The sequence below is a fragment of the Typopeltis vanoorti genome, chromosome 3, assembly GCF_054136105.1.
Source record: "Typopeltis vanoorti isolate ZY-2024b chromosome 3, IOZ_Tvanoo_1.0, whole genome shotgun sequence".
Classification (NCBI taxonomy): domain Eukaryota; kingdom Metazoa; phylum Arthropoda; class Arachnida; order Uropygi; family Thelyphonidae; genus Typopeltis; species Typopeltis vanoorti.
Window position 1 is genome coordinate 125,644,779 of NC_143551.1, and position 17,371 is coordinate 125,662,149.

General features: G+C 34.8%; 1 protein-coding gene across 1 annotated transcript in view; it reads right to left on the bottom strand.

Moving 5' to 3' along the window:
• LOC150108540 (V-type proton ATPase 21 kDa proteolipid subunit c''-like) overlaps positions 1–14,234 on the bottom strand; it is a 167,154-nt gene extending 152,920 nt beyond the window's left edge. Inside the window, exon 1 of the mRNA XM_090415972.1 lies at positions 14,082–14,234. Coding sequence (XP_090272098.1) covers positions 14,082–14,148 — 67 coding nt within the window. The 5' untranslated portion in view covers positions 14,149–14,234. The remainder of the gene's footprint in view (positions 1–14,081) is intronic.
• Between the last annotated feature and the right edge of the window lie 3,137 nt (positions 14,235–17,371).

Genomic DNA, 17,371 nt, shown 5'->3' on the forward strand with positions numbered 1-17,371 from the left:
GCACTAGACGAACTGGTGCTTGTCTGGTGCGTCACATTTCAGGAGGCACCCTTACACTACGGGCCTTTTTTTTTTTTCTTTTTCTTTTTTTTTCATATAGCATGCATTTGCCAGTTAGGATGTGAGGCGTGCACATGTACTCATCTTAACTTCTATTACGAAGTGACATTTGGGCATTGTAAATCTTTCATTGTTAAACACACAGTGAATGTGTACTTCATTCACACTGAGATAAGTAGATTCAAAATGTAACCTTTATAAATCAAAGGAAAATTTATGCATTTCTTTAAGTATTTACATTTATTTTTTATGTCTAACCAAATTTTTTGTTCAATAGATTTTTTATTTCAGAATGGAACTCCTAGAACTGAATTATAAATAACTACTGTATCTAATTTTCTACTGGTTTGATGATTTCACAGACAGTATTCAATATCTACTACTTCATTTTACCGTTTGATAAAAGAAGTAAGCCAATAATATTGTTGTATCTGCTGAAAGATATACCTCTAACTCAGGACTATTTATTTTTCAAACTACAATCATTTGTTCAACTGTCTGTTGACATTATTCATTATTCTAAGTTTTAGAAATTCTATTCGATATTTTCACCAATATAAAAACAGTTTACATGTACGCACAAAAAAGAAAGTCCAACAGTGTTGTTTTTTTTTTCCCTTAAAAAATTCCAAATATGATGACTTTTACTACTGCTGGAAATAACTTTTGTCCTAGAAATACTACACAATAATCTTCTCGGCTGGAGGTAAGGCTAAAAGCTTAGATTATTCTTAGTACTATTGAGAAAGAAGGATCATTTCTTCAGAAGTCACAAAGAGCTCCAAGCAGTAGTGCATAATACATCAGCAATGTCTTATTTTGTTTTCAATTATATCCTAAATAGAAATACCGATATTTCTTTTACAGTCTGATACAATATTAATGTCAAAATAATTTCTTAATTTATAATAATCACACTTTCATTTTTATTATCAAAAACTTATAAATTATTTGATGCAGTTATTTAAGAAATAAAAAAAAAAAAAAAATCAAGAAAGAAATAATTTAAATAATTTAATTAAAAAAAAAAAAAAAGGTGTATATATGTTGCATAGGTGTTCAGCTTTTTTGTGGGGGGGGGGGAGGATCCACCTATTCATCCTGCTGATGTTTGAAATAATTTATTTTCAAAATCATTCAATCATTCATAAGACAATTGTTACAAACGTAAATCACTCGGGGAGCATACTTTTACATTTTACTGTAAAATTGTAGTAAAAGTATAGCTATTCTGCCACCTATCTAAACTAGCGATAAATGTCATTTCCAAATATGCTGCAATTTCTTCTTTGTACTAAAAGGAAATGCCAGATAATGATGATAATAAGAATATCAATAATAAGAAAATACATAGTATTTTCTTTTTTCTTTTTCAATGAGTGGAGATTTCAGAATGAAGTGTGATTTATAATGTACTTTCTTTGTGTGTTTTTTGAAAAGAAAGTGCATGTGATTATTTTCTTGCTATTTCGGTCAATAATGAGAATGATTAACTATAGCAGATTTGTAATGTTTATAACCCTCTTGGCTTGGAAGAGTGAACCTGTGTTACCTGGAATTTCCTCCATTAGGAAATTCCAAGTCAACATTTTGGTTGTTCCAAGATATATACACACACACACACACACACACACACACACACACACACACACAATAGTAGCCAAAATTGTGGAAACCTTTTGGAAAAAATGTATTTTTGAGGTTTGATGGCTCATAACACAACTTTTTTTTGGTATAATACCATAAAATTATATATCAATGGAAAGATAATTCAATCAAGAATGTAATGCAACAAAGTTTGTTCAATTATCTGTATTCTATGAAAAGTTATAGCCAAATAATCAGAAAAAAGAAGCACAGCTTGCTTAGGTTGATAAGAAGTAGCTTTTCTTCATTTGAATGTAGCCAAAGAGGATGAGTGTTTAGAGAGCCAATCAGGTGTCATTTTGTTTTGGCAATGAGCCAATAAGGTCACAGTAGGATTTAGCTATTGATGTCCTATATTGGAGCTGAGAGGAGGACATTTGTCAGTGTGTTATGTGATTGCTATCAAGTTGGTTGGTTTTTTTGTGTTCTTTCATTTAGTGAGCTTGTAAAACGTAATAAAATTAAAGAAATGGTGCAAAGAGTTGACTGGCTACCCAGAAAGCGATGTGAAATAGTACTATTAAGTGAACAAGGCTACAGTTATGAAGAAATTAGAAGAAAAATTGGTAGAAACTTAACCAAAGGTGGCATTTCTAAATTTTTGAAGAGGTATAAGGAGACTCGGTCACTACAAAACCAGACTGGTAAAGGCAGGAAAAGGTACACAACAGCAATTGATGATAGAAGAATTGAGAGACTGTACCTACATGACAGAAGAAAATCATCTGGGTGTACACAAGATGAAATGGCGTAATACAATGTGAAGTTGAGTACAAGGACTGTTCGGCACAGACTGCAAGAATTTGGTCTAAATGCTAGAATTCCACAAAAAAAAAAAAAGCCATTTTCATGTCTCAAACAAAGGTTGAAAAGCTTAAACTGGGCTAAAACCCATGTTAAATGGACAGCGGAACAATGGGACAGTGTTATTTGGAGTGATGAGACCAAAATCTCCCTATTTGGTAGTGATGACATAAAATACGTAAGGAGAAGAATCAGAAGAGATTTGCATCCTGATTGCATTACACTGTTGTGTCCCATTTTACGATTTTTATTCTATCTAGTTATTTCCCCTTTATCTATGTTCAACTATTATCTATGCTCGAGATATCATCAAAATTTTTTCTAATATCTAAGTTATTTCTCCCCTTAGTATCCCTAATATTTGTATTATGCTGCGCCTTTTGGGACATTTAGTTTAAGATATTATATGCAAAAACAAGGAGAAAGAACTAAAATATGCCAGAAAGTGTAACTATGTTGCAGTCGTGACACTTTATCTCGTTTCTTAACACATTAATTTCCCGCGTGATTAGGTTCATAAATTTTCAATTGGTGCATTGGACAGCAATTTCAGACAACTTTTCTTATCATTGAACAAAGGTTTATTAAAAACTTTAACATGGTACAATTCAATTTTTGTTATTTCTCAATTCAATGCTAAACTAAATACTTACAAACTAACATTAACTTATTACAAGTAATTAGGTTATGATCCTATAATGGGTATTACGATCATGCCGCCATAACAATTCAACACATAATTTCATATGACATGGACATAAGATTAATTCACACTATTTAACTATTCAAACTTAAGTAGATTAACTAAACCTTTTACTGCACTAACACACAACTATGACATTTTAACTTTCCTATACATTACAATAGACATGCAAAATTCTCAGGACACTTAATTATTCATATAACATTAACACTAGCCAGCTTACTTTTAATATATTCTGTCAGATACTAAAGTCCTAGTATAAATTTTCCTTGGTCACTTCAACAGTTCCGTATTAGAATAATGATACCTATTACAGACAAATTTTAGTTAACATTAGATATATTTTACAGTACCTTTCTTTCTTGAGTTTTTCATATGGGCCTTTACCTTTTTCTGATTGAACTAGCTTGGTATAACATCTCCGATAATCTGCTACTCCTACGTTCCTTTTGGAAGCGAACTATGCTTACACGGTCTTAAACTTTCGTAATTCAGGACACACTTTGAATCATCTATATGACGGCTGTGCAACTCACGACGTGGATATCGATATCTTTACAGCTTTCCCTTTCTCGTGGTTGTCACTGAAGTTGGAACACAAAGAATATGTTTCCTTTTCTTTGACTCTATGGCATTCTTCGCTTCTTACATAGGAAATCCGGAATCGAAATCCCGCTCACTTTTGTTTCCATGTTGTGACGACGGAGATATAACCCCAATCTCCACTCAGGAAAACCGCGTGAAACCTATGCCACGGAGCTCGTAGAGAACTCCTTGGGAACAGAACCAAAACAAAAACCAAAAAGTCTTGTGGGGGGGGGGGTTTCCAGCCCTTTTATACTTGCTCTCCTAACGGCACCCTCTTTAACTTCTTTTCTCCGCCCCCTACTTGTTTTTACTTCACCGACCAATTAGGGTAGCGTTTTTTCCTGCCAGATGTCCTTTGATCGGCGAGCCCGTAACGATGTCTCAATCTGGGAATCGGCCCTGAGCGATAGTCTTTTGCTAGCCTGTAACTTAATCCCCTTTCCAAAATTTCTCTATGAACTTACTGAATATTTTAATCTCTAGCCTCTCACATACCATCTCTTATGATTAATCCTTTTCTGTCTTATATAGTTATATTTTCTCTTTTATATCATATTACAACATGTCTTTTTGTTAGTTAGTTCTACAAACACCTTTATACTTTATATATTTTATTGGATGCAAGAATATTTCTTTTTCTTTTAAATAATTCATCTTTTATGCAGGTTTTTTTTTTATTTTTTCATGTTACACCATGATAGCTGAGAATTCTACATTCTTAAGATATCAGGTGTAACAACACCTACCATGAAACACCCACTTAGTGTTATGATCTGGGGGTTGTATGACATCAAAAGGTGTGGATGGAATTTGTGTGATTAATGGGAATATAAATGCTCAAAAATACATAAATGAAATACTTGAGCCAAACTGAAGCCTCCCGCATGTGACCTTTTCCAAGATAATGAAGCATTTATATTTCAACAGGATTCAACTCCATGTCATGTTGCTGCTGTGTGCAGAAAGTGGTTTCAAGATAATCATATTCCACTGCTGGAATGGCCTGGGAATAGCCCAGAGTTTAACCCAATCGAAAATCTATGGAGCCGACTAAAGAAACTTGTTAGTCAGAAGCAAACCGACCAATAAAACCCAATTAATAGAAGCAATAATTCAATCTTGGTTTCGCATTATAACAGCTGCAGAACTTAAAAACTTGGTTCACTCCATGGGAAGGCATTATAAGGCCGTAATTAACTTCACTCTGTAACTTACTAGACAGAGGGCAAACTAACCAGTCACTGTTCACAAATCAGAAAAAGATGAACCAAAAACAGGAACATGTGTTTTATTATTGCAGTAAAACACGTGTTCTATGGCTACCCTGCAACAGGCCAACCCATAATAAAATTTTAAGACAGACAAAGCGTTCCCAGGATCGAGGGTGTAAGATTACATATCTCAATCAATTTTACGATTATAATTTGTGGAATTTTTTAATCGATCCCAGGGAGAAAATGCCCATCCTTGCGGATGCCCATGACCGTGGGATTGCATTTCATCTATGTATGAAAGTTTTGAGAGGGCATAGTACATCAGCACTCTTCTTAGTTGGTCCAATGCAATTAATTGCAGGATAACTTTGAATACTTCTGCAGAGAGTGGGGGAACAATCTGTTTTATGATTGATTAGAAAACAACAACAATGAAGGAGAATGCTATATTTGATTGGTATATTTGAAATACTCAATGATGAAAATATGTGAACCATCATTTATAAGACATGAGAATAGGAAGGAATAAGTGCGAGTAGAAACACTTTCATTAATGGTAAACGAATAATTAATAATTCTCATTTGTGATGTGTGTGTCCTATAAGTTGCTGGGTAGAGCGAATAGCATGATCCTATAAATTCTAAACATGAATAAGTGAATTTATAATGGCATAATTTAAAAAAAAAAAAAAACTTATGACAGAGAGAGAGAGAGAGTATTGCAGGAATAAATATGGTTTGATGGAACAGCAAATCATCTTGTAAAATTTTTTGCACATGGTATGTGTATTTCTCTGGTTTGCGTATATTTTTTGCTCCATTTTCCAAGAATTTTATATCAGCGGTTCTTCTGTTTTATCAATCTCACATATGCTGGTATTTTGTTGTAGATCAACAATAACTCATAATACACAGAATATTCATTTTTATTCAGGAATAGATAGTTTTTACTGTCTGTTGTTTCCGAAGACTAGAATAAAAATGTCTCTATACTGTTAAAAAAAAACTTTGCAACCTCAACATATGCAATACTGCACAAGCAAAAAAAAAAAAAATTAGCATTTTTCTCCTAACATCCACTTTCAAATTTTCAATTCCAGAAAACGTGTAATAGCTGTTTGTAATAAAGCCATCGGATATAGTAATCTCTCAACTCATGACAATATTCAATTGGATTGGTTGACACAATAACCAATCGCAGCCCCTAGATGCTGAGTGAGCTCAAAATTTAAGCTCACCTAGTCATGCCTTCTCAGCGGTTGAAAAATAATACAACACTAAGAATTTGACACGCTGCACCCTCTTTACATCTTTTTGAATGGCTCAAAGGTGTGTGCATTTTGAAAGCACACCTGGGCTATTAACGTGAATATGACGTAATGTTTATGCGGCGAAAAGCACCTTCTTCGTGAAGCACTACTACTTCATTATCCTTGTGAAGAGGACAATGAAGGTTTAATACAGTATACTGTGTTCAATTTTAGGAATCACACGTGAAGTCTGCAAACAACTGGATGAGTCTTTAACGGGAATAAATGCAAAAATATCGGTGATACTGATATTTCATGGATGAGCACCGCACAACCAGAATATTCGCCCCTGATATATATATATATATATACAAACACACACACACACACACACACACACACACACACACACACACACACACACACACACACACACACACACACACAGGGTGTCTCAAAAAAATGTATACACACACTTCAATATCTGATAACTCACTTAATTTTCGTTATTTTGAAGGTTTAACGGATTTGAAATAATGGCTGAAACCAGACTAAGCTTTGAGGAAAGAAAATTTATCCTAAAATGCTACTGGAAGTATGAAAATGTAGTGGAAGTGCTGACAGTTTTGAAGATAATTTCAATGAGATCTATCTACAAGACTTACTATCACTCGAATTAGAGATAAATTTGAAGAAGATGGAAGATGTGAGGCCTGAAAGAGAAGAAAGGTTCGTTGAAATATTGTCAGAGTTCAAGAAAATCTGTGTGACAAGTGTCTCGTGAGATAGGAGTATCAAAATCAAGTGTCCATCGCATGTTGAAGCACAGTCATTGGAAAAGTTACATTCCAAGAATTACGCTCTCAAAGAAGATGATCCAGATAGGAGAATGCAGTTTTGTGAGTGGTACTTGGAAACCATCGAGATATGAGACTCAACCCAAGAGATGGATTGGAGAAGAGGTTCTGTAGAACAGTTCTTCCCAAACTTCTGGATGTCAGGGCCCCCTTTGCAAAAATTAAAATATTTCACGGCCCCCCTCGAAAAAAAATTGTAATGGAGAGATATATTATAATATTTATTGTATTTATATTCAATACAAAACGTACACAGTGAATATTGCAAAAATCAAATGCAAATATTACATTTTTTGCCTCTTACCGTTTGGTTCTGAAGACGATGCGGGCTGTTCTGGTAAAATATGAATACTGTCCTTTTTTCTGAGTCTGTTTCTGCTTCTTCTGATTGTTCGCGGGAATTTTTTTTATTTTTTTATCAGTCACTTATCCATCTCAGGGTTAAATTTTTTAACGTAGAATAGATCAAATAATATCACCCCTTACCGATACTGGCACACCTCAGACTGATAACATGAAATTAGTGAATATTACCTGAATAAGGAAATCCCCCAGACCAGGAACATTTTTGTTTTTTGTGACTTTTCTCCCCTTACGGTAATTAAGCCTAACGCGAAACAGACAACAAAGGCAGGTTAGTTAAATGTGCATATGATTGGTGCGGTATTAACAAAAGATCGTGCAACCGAAAGATTAAAGCATAGCTGACAATTGAGTTGAAATGCTAACTCTCTTCAACCGAATTCCATATGTAAAATTGCCATAACTTGTATACGACACAAGATCATTATATATATATATATATATATATATATTACTTAGTTTTAACACTTTTATGAATTTTAACATGTTCGGTTGAATTTTATTGCTGCCTTGGGAAATCTAACTCACACATATCTAATTAATAACAATAGTTTTTAGTTAGATACTGTGTTTGCCCATGCAACATATGGTTTTGTTTCAATCTATACAGCATAGTTTCTGTATGAGGGGACATGTGATTCATTAATTAGTGTGTTTTTATCCCAGTTGTCTCTAATTGCACTATTTGTTGAGAAATATATTACACAGACTCCTTATACCTTATTCACTGGCATAATAAAAGTACTTGTTTTTTATTGCCTCTGCAGTATAGTGGCTGTTAGGGAGGGCGTGTTGTTTACCACTGCAAGCGAGTTACTATCTCCCCACATGAACTTGTTTAAGCTTTTTTCATGTGTGAAGTATATGCGAAAATTTTATTGGTAACTGAAAACTAGCTCGGATAAGAGTGATAATATAAAACGAGTTTTGATATGTATATAAAATCAATATCAACAGTCCCTGATTAGGAACGCGTGATGAAAGGGACAGGAAGATTTTGAGCTTCCCTGGAGAACATTCGAAGTAAATACAATTAACCACTGCTTTGAAATGAAACATATGAATAAGCAATCTTTACTAATATTCATTAAGCGCCGAAATACGCAGGAAGCAAAGTTTGTGAACCAACATCAATGTGTGAATTTTTCCGTTAAAATATAAAAAATAACAAAAAAAAATAATAAATAATAAAAGTTAAATACGTTTTTTTTTAAAATAAAAAAATCTACTTAGTCTTAAAACATTTTAAATTTGTTTTCATTATTTCACGGCCCCCCTCAACAAAACCTACGGCCCCCAAGGGGGTCGTGGCCCACAGTTTGGGAAGCGCTGCTGTAGAATACCCCCCCCCCACGTTCACCAGACCTCATGCCAATGGACTTCTTATGGGGATTTATCAAGGATAAAGTACTGGCAACATGCGACGACTTGAAAGCAGCAATCGAAAGAGAAGCTACAAGATGAAATGATTCTCAGTGTTTGCAATTCTATCCGCAGTGCCTGGACCAGGACAGTCATCAGTTTGAATACAGTCATTGAGGGATGAAAAGTATATTTATGTAGTGTACTTTACAATGTGAAAGTTAACCGTATTATAATAAATACCAAATTTATGATCATTCAAAGTGTGTATACATTTTTTGAGATACCTTGTATATCCAGCAAAATCTGAATGCAATATTTGCTCTCTGTTGAAAGAACATGGATAAGAAGTGCGATTTAGCCATCATGTCCATTTGAATGTGTGATAATCCTTCACGCTAAAGAGAACACTTAACCAGATTATTATTATTATTTGACACCTCCAGGGAGTCCAAAGACTCATCAAGGGAGAGTGTGCCAACAGCATCAAACGATTGGTCCCCTTCCAACTACTAACCACGCTCAAACTTACTTAACTGAGCTATTAGTAACAGGGGCTCTACCCATCAACCAACCTTTGCTGGCAAACTTGCAATCATGGCTGCATCTCAGCTGCCTATAACAAGAAACACAGTTCTTTGTTCTATGCTGGGCAACTGGACTTTTGGATGGACTAATATATTGGATAGACTAAAAATATAGAAATTATTTTTATTTTTGTTTTCTCTTTTTATTGTAAATTTTAATGCCAGGACAAAATCAGAAATCCTTGCATACTTTATTCACTTGAATATTGCATTATCTTGGAAAACCAATGTCATTTTTAATTTTTTGTGCTAATTTTGTCTAGTCACAATACATTTTATTTGTTCTCGAAGAATGCAGTTCAAGATAATCATTTAAAATATTTTTGAAAAAAAAAAACAGAATGTTGACGTTCCAGATTATTATTTTTTTGTTCAAAATCAAATTTCGTAGAACTTCAGATTGCCTGAAGAATGTGATTTGACAAACTCTGCTTTGTAGATAATAATATGAAAATCTTTAATCATATCAAATGTGAAGTGTATATACTGTGAAAAGTAATCATATACCTCATATAATTATAATTCAATTATATGAGTGGTTCTGGCAGCACGGGTGGGGGGTAGAATATTTCAAAACAAACTTTTAATCAATTCTGTGTAGGACATGTCTCAGATAATTTCTTCATATACATATTTATGTTGCTTCCACTCACAAAAGATTATTTTACAATTGTAAAGAAACAGCATTATTACTACTGAAACAAATTGTTATTATTATAATGATAACAATTTGTTTCGTGTTTCAACAGCAAGTTCATTTGAAATCTACTGAATATAATCTTGAGATATTTTAAAATTAGTCTTGAAATAAGAATGTAATGCAATTTAACGTCTTGTTCCTAAAAGCAGAAACAGTTGTTCCAAACAGCAGTGGTATATCTAAATCTGTATGCGTAACAATGTGACATGCATATTTTCATACATGGTAATAGTACAAGATAAAATAAAAAATGCTCAAACCTTATTTATTGAAATAAATTTTGCTTGATAGCATTTTTTGTTTTGTTTTTTTCAGAATATTTTAAACAAAAAATAAAACATGGAAATTATTACGAAATTAGCATTTCCAAACATGTTACACAATATTTTCTGTAACACGACTTCCAGAATGAATATATATACACTAGTGGCCAAAATTGTGGAAACCTTTTGGAAAAAGTGTATTTCTGAGGTTTGATGGCTCATAACCAGGGTCGCAATACCATTTAGGCAAACCAGGCATCCACCTAGGGCACAAGCCATGAAGGGGCACAAAACTTCAAGCTATGCTTTATTATTACTTTACTAAAATATCAAAATTAAATAGTGGTATATGATTTAGGTATCGATTCTTTTTCCTTATCCCTCGCACATCACACTATTTTACTATTTAACTCTTGGTTCTTTTTTGTTCCTTACCTAAATGATTTGAACTTACTGCTATTTAAAATTCAGTTAAGATAAATATTTTAAAACATTAACATTTTAAAATATTAAGTTTCAGTATTTTATAACTTTTTTTTTTTTTTGTAAATGAATTATAACAGAGAATTTTCAAATTAATTAAAAAAAAAGTTTATGAAATAAGGGGTGCACTTGTGAACTTTGCCTAGAGCACCACTGGTAGTGGTGTACCTCAGGGTTCAGTCCTTGTGCCACTGTTGTTCAATCTATACATTAATGACATTAGGTCTAACAAATCAGGATATGTACAATTGTTTGCTGATGATACGAATATAGGCAGGGCAGGAATGCTACTGATATCCAGCATTTACAAAATGATTTGAATAGGCTGGAAATTTGGGCAAACAAAAATGGTTATCAGTTTAATGTTAGTAAGTGTAAAGTTATGCACTTTGGCATGATGAGATTTCCAGTGGCATATTATATTAGCGGGGTTTATGCTACAAGAAACTGATTAGGCTAGGGATCTTGGTGTAATGTTGGATAGGAATTTGAAGCCCAAAGATCACAAAGATCAAATAGATTTGATCGCAGATTTGACTTCCCGGGTTCCAAGAGAATAAAGAAACTGTGGAAAGGGTGCAAAGAAGAGTTACAAAGATTATATCCAGATTATGGGATTTAGATTATGAGGACAGATTGGGAGTATGTGGATTACAGATTCTGGTTAACATGAGAAAGAGGGGTGATATTATAGAGGTCTATAAACTTCTGAATGGGTGTTATAGGACATCATCTGATGAAATTTTTTCATTATATGGAAGGTGGGAAGAGAACACAGGGACATCCATGGAAGTTAAGTTTGTTTGAAGTCAAGAAAGGATGTAAGAGCTAGATTTGTTTGCCTTTAGGGGTAGTGAGTGCATCAAGTGTGAATGAATTTAAGAAAAGGTATGACAGCTGGTTCGGGTGATTTATAGCCTTCCTTCACTCCCTTGGAGGTCTCAGATATTAATAATAATATCTGATAATTATTTAGCACAGTGATAGCAGGCACTCCAGAAATCCTTATATATCATTGTGAAACTGCTATCTTGATGTAAAAGATCAACAAAAGGTGAATAAGGAGGCTTTTCAAATAAGGCTGAGACCCTAGATTTGATGTCTTGTACCATATCGTGAGTAATCTTAAGTGGATGTAGGTCTTATCATCGTGGAAAACTCAGGTAGTATACAGATTGAACTAAATACTTGTCTATCTTCACATATTTTGAGAAGAGCTTCTATGTCAAGTAATTCAAGACTGGTAAGAATGGGCTGCTTGTTGTTAATCTGGAATTAAAGTAACAACTTGATGAAGTCTATCAGAATCAGATTTAATGGAAATTTCAATTACAATTTCTTCTCCGGGTCATAATCCTTCCCCCATTACAGAACACTTAACAATAGAAAATGATTTCTAAGATAAGCTAATAATACACATGAATGAGGAAGGGTAACTTAACCCTGCGGAGGTCATGGTCGAAAAAATTGCAGCGTAGGTTGCGTGTATCTGAGATACATTCATTACTAGTATGTGCTAAAATGCGATTATAAAAAAAAAAAAAAATATACATGATGGTTTATTTATTTTCAGTTAAAATCTAGAAATTATTGAACAAAGAAACAAAGAAGAAAAAAAAACTAAACCAATACTACACTGACATTGGCGTTCGCGGTATCTCTCAGATACAATTGACTATCAAATATCACTTTCACGTGCAGTTAGCATAGTGGCTGTGCGCTTTGGAACCATATGCCTGGGGAAGGAGTGTCCTAGGTTCAATTCCTGTCAGAGACGTGAGGAGCTGAAGGATCTTCCTCAGCCATAGCCAAGTTAGCCGGTCTTGGGCATGGACAGTAGCATTTTTCCTCCCAGTTTATCCTGTGGTTTTTCATCCCACAAAGCAGGCAAACGGCCTTGAGAACTCAATACTACAGACATAGGATACACCGGGGCGTGGGGCTGACAACCTTATCCTGTGAACAGTATTGAGATATGATGATTAATTAACCTTTGACACTGCAAGGTAAAAGAAAGATGAAATATCACTTTCGCATTTGATTCTATCATTCTTATCATCGAACTCGAGTAACATTTGCTGAATCTCTTCAACATCTGATGGATTATCCAATTAATATGTTTTTCCAGCCATTTTCAATGGTAAATAAAAAGAAAAAAAAAACTAAACTATACTGACATAGAAGTTCGTGGTATCTCTCAGAATTTTACCATCAAATATCATACACCTTTATATAAAATGTGTTAAACCAAAACCGATCGCATAAGCAGCGTGGAATATCACTCATAATATATGTATGTGCAGATAGTCATGACCTCTAAGCTATACACTGGATATGTGTAAGAATATTTATATTAAACAATTTGTTTGTATCTGTCAGATCAGTCACAACCTCTGCAGGATTAATTATTATAATAATAACTTATTATTATTAGAGTGCCCTTCATCAATGAAGGGGGGAACTCTACTCAACAACCCTCCATCTACACTATTTAATCCCCCAACTACACAGAGTTAATGAATGGTATGGTGGTGAGAATTTGTCTTCCTTCTCTTGTGATCAGAACTGCCTCCTCAATAATATCCTTAAGGCTCTCCTGTTATAACCAGCTCTACGTTTCTTGAATTCACCTGTTTCTTTGTATCTTTATTATTTGAGTAGCAAAAAAATCTTCTCCAAGGGCTCCCTCTTTTCTGCCTCGCTGAACAATGACAATTCTGCCCCATGTTGTTTTCGTTGTACCCCGATGCAATACAAGCAGAGACTGTGTAGGAGAACGTTCCTCCTGCAGATGAGAGCATCAACTAATATAGTACTGGTAAGACTGAACAGCACCTTGGTACAGATATACAAATTTATATAATGCAAATTTTAATAATAATAAATAAAGCAGCCAACACAAACAAACAAACAAACAACAACAAAAAAAAAAAACTGTATAAGCGCACACATCACTTTGCTAATTTAAAAAACGCCCATCATTGTAATACGCCAGTATGTATATATGCATGTAACGAAATCAACACACTAGTGATTTTATATGCCCTTCATTCATTAGAACTCCCCACCTATTTAAATGATCGGAGAGAAAATGTTGGCAGCTGATTTCGTCTTGACGCTTAGAATACGTACATCCAAGTCACATGCTTTCATGATACCTGATAAAATGTTCGAACCAATAAAAACTGCATCGAACTTACCAATAACTGTGATCATAAAAAGTGTGGAAGAGTAAACAACATACTGAGTATTAGCAAGAATTCCCATTTGAAATATTCAGTTTCCTAAAATGTCTCAGCAACTGATTTAAAACAACACAACTCAAAAATCTGCTCTAACTGCCAACTCCCGGAGTAAATGATAACAAACAACGCGCTCTAACGGTGATAGATTAAAAAAAAAAAAATAGCCTGAATACATACAGAATCAGCAGTTTATCTTATGATTTCCAGAGGTGGTATACTGCACGTGCTGTTAAATGCAGAGCTCTGTATAAATAAAGTACTCAAAAAAAAAAAAAAAAAACTCAATGCGCTTTCCGAGTGGATTGCAAAGCGGGAAGACAATCATCTCTCTTCTCAAAAAAATCAGTGCCAAATAAAATTGTAAATTCACTGACTCTAGTAGATTAGTTTTCAAAGTCTCAATCGTCAAGGTAATTTTTCAGTTGCCACTCCAGAAAATAAAGCCCTGATCCACCACAGACTGGGAAAGCATTAGAAAAGTTATAAGCGCAACGCAACACGTCTTTTCATAGAAAAAAGTCTGAAATTTATCACACCGTGAGAAGAATATTTGTATAAAACTTTTTCAAATGCGAGTTTCCTATGGGAAAGAAGATTTGTTATTTTCGCAAAGCAGGTAAACTGATCTGGACACACGCAGTTAACGGACAAAAATATCAAACATCAAAAATAGATTTCATAAAATCCATTCGGATGGACTTGCAATCTGCGTTCCAATTCATTCAACAGAGGTTGAGATCAGGGCTGTGTGCAGGCGACCCAGATTCCTCGACGTCCAATTCATCAAACCATTCCTATATAGACCTTGTTTTCTGGACGGCACTGTCATGCTAACACAGGAAAGGATCTTCACTGAACTGAACTACTGCCATTAAGTTCAAAGCACGGAATTGTATAGAATCTCATCATATGCTCTAGTGTTAGGATTCCTGGTAACTGGAGCTAGGGGGAACATCCCAAAATATCAAAAACAACTCCAGGATGATGCCCTCCATGAAACTTCGCAGTCGGCACAACACATTTGAGCAAATTGAGTTCTCCTGTCATCTGTTAAACCCGGATTCGTCCATAGGACTACTAGACAGTGATGGGTGATTGACATTCATCACTCAGAAAATGTTTTTCCACTGATCCAGAATCCAATGGCAGTGAGCTTTACACCACTGTACCAAACACTTAGCATTCTCTTTGATGAGTTTGTGCTGATGTGTAGCTACAAGGCCAAGGAACCCAAATTTTTCAGATTATGACAAACAGGTGTAATATGCATTGTTTGCAGAGGCATCTGAAAAATCAATTCAACTGAGAAGATGTAATTATTTCTTGTAACGCGCTTAGCACTAGGCCCTCCTCTATGATACTATGAAGTCTACCAGGTCGCCATTGTGGCACTGTTGGTCCTACGTATTTCTAATTCTTTTTCGGAAAGTACCCAAGCGCACATCAACGACTACACGCAATTAATAGAAGCTCGACATGCAAAAAAAATTGAAGACCCTAACAGACGCCCAGTACAACAAATGCCTAGCTTCCACCGCTTCGGATATTACCACCTCGCAACCGACACTAAACAACTCCATCATAAACTATCACATCATAACCTCACGCTCAACGAAATCCCCATCCTGAACAAAAGATTAAACTTCGCTGTATTCCCAAAATACGTAACAAACAAAGACATCATTATAGAAATCCAAGCAATACTAGAAAATGACCCAAACAAATAAGCAATATTCCAGAAAATAAATAACATCATAAATAGCAAAATAATAATAGAACTCAACATTACTCCTAACTTACACAAAGCCTAGTTATCATTAAAAATGAACCAGAATATAATGATCACAAAAGCAGACAAAGGGGATACAATACACCCGGATTCGTTCCATAAAGTCGATTATCGGGTAATCGTCTCCTACAAGAACACGACCACAACACCTTTATCGAATTCGTAGCCAAACTCTTCAAACCGCTACTTACAATGACAAACTCTATAATAAAAAATACGGACGACCTTTTCCAAAAAATAAATAACATAACCGTATCCCAGAAAGACATACTCACCTCATTGGATGCAACTTCATTATACACTAACGTGGACGTTCCCAGACCATTAGACATTATACACACACACACACACACACACACACATACACACACACACACACACACACACACACACACACACACACACACACACACACACACACACACACACACACACACACACACACACACACACACACACACACACACACACACACACACACACACACACACACACACACACTACTCACAGAAGACCACACCCTGCACTCTCATACAAAATTAGCACCTAGTGATATCATAAACTTAATCAAACTAATAATCTCAGCTAACTCCTTTAACTTCAACAGGAGCATGTATATTCAAATTTTCGAACACCCTATGGGCCAAGATATCAGCGAACAACTAGCAGAATTGTTCCTAGCACACATAGACTCACTCCTACTCCACCCTTCCCTCCCCTCCGGCATCACCTTTTATGACAGATAAGTGGACGATGTCCTGTGCATTGGAGAACCAACACACATCACCACCTTACAAGCGTTCCTTAACAATTACAGCAACAGAATAAAATTCACCACCACAAAAGCATAAATTTCTTAAACCTGGCATTAATCAGAACAAGCAACAAAATAGCCAACAAAATATACCACAAATCTACGCATATCGGTAACTACCTCCATTTGAACTCATACCATCCATATGCAGTTAAAAAATCGTTCATCCTATCACAATTTATAAATGCTTACAAGTTTTCAACAAACCGTAAAAAAATAAACACAGAAATAAAGAAATTAACACAGATTTTAAAAAATTGCAACTACTCCAGACAACTAATAAATTATGCAAACAGGATGGCAAAAACACGGCAAAAAGACGCCAACAACCAAAACAAACTTCCCAACACAAAAAGTTAACAAACTGCCATACATCCAGAACACAAACAAAGCCTACAAATATATTTTTAAACATACTGTCCATAAACTGGATTTACCATAAACCAAAAATTGGCAACACTTCTAAAACCCACTAAATCTCTCTCTCACAACAAAGAAATGTTAAAACACCACAACGTAGTCTATAAATTTCCTTGCCAAAAAGACTGTGACATCACCTACACAGGCACTACTATCAGGTCTTTAAGCGCAAGACTACAAGAACACTTCTGTGACTGTAACATCCCTATTCCAGAACATTTA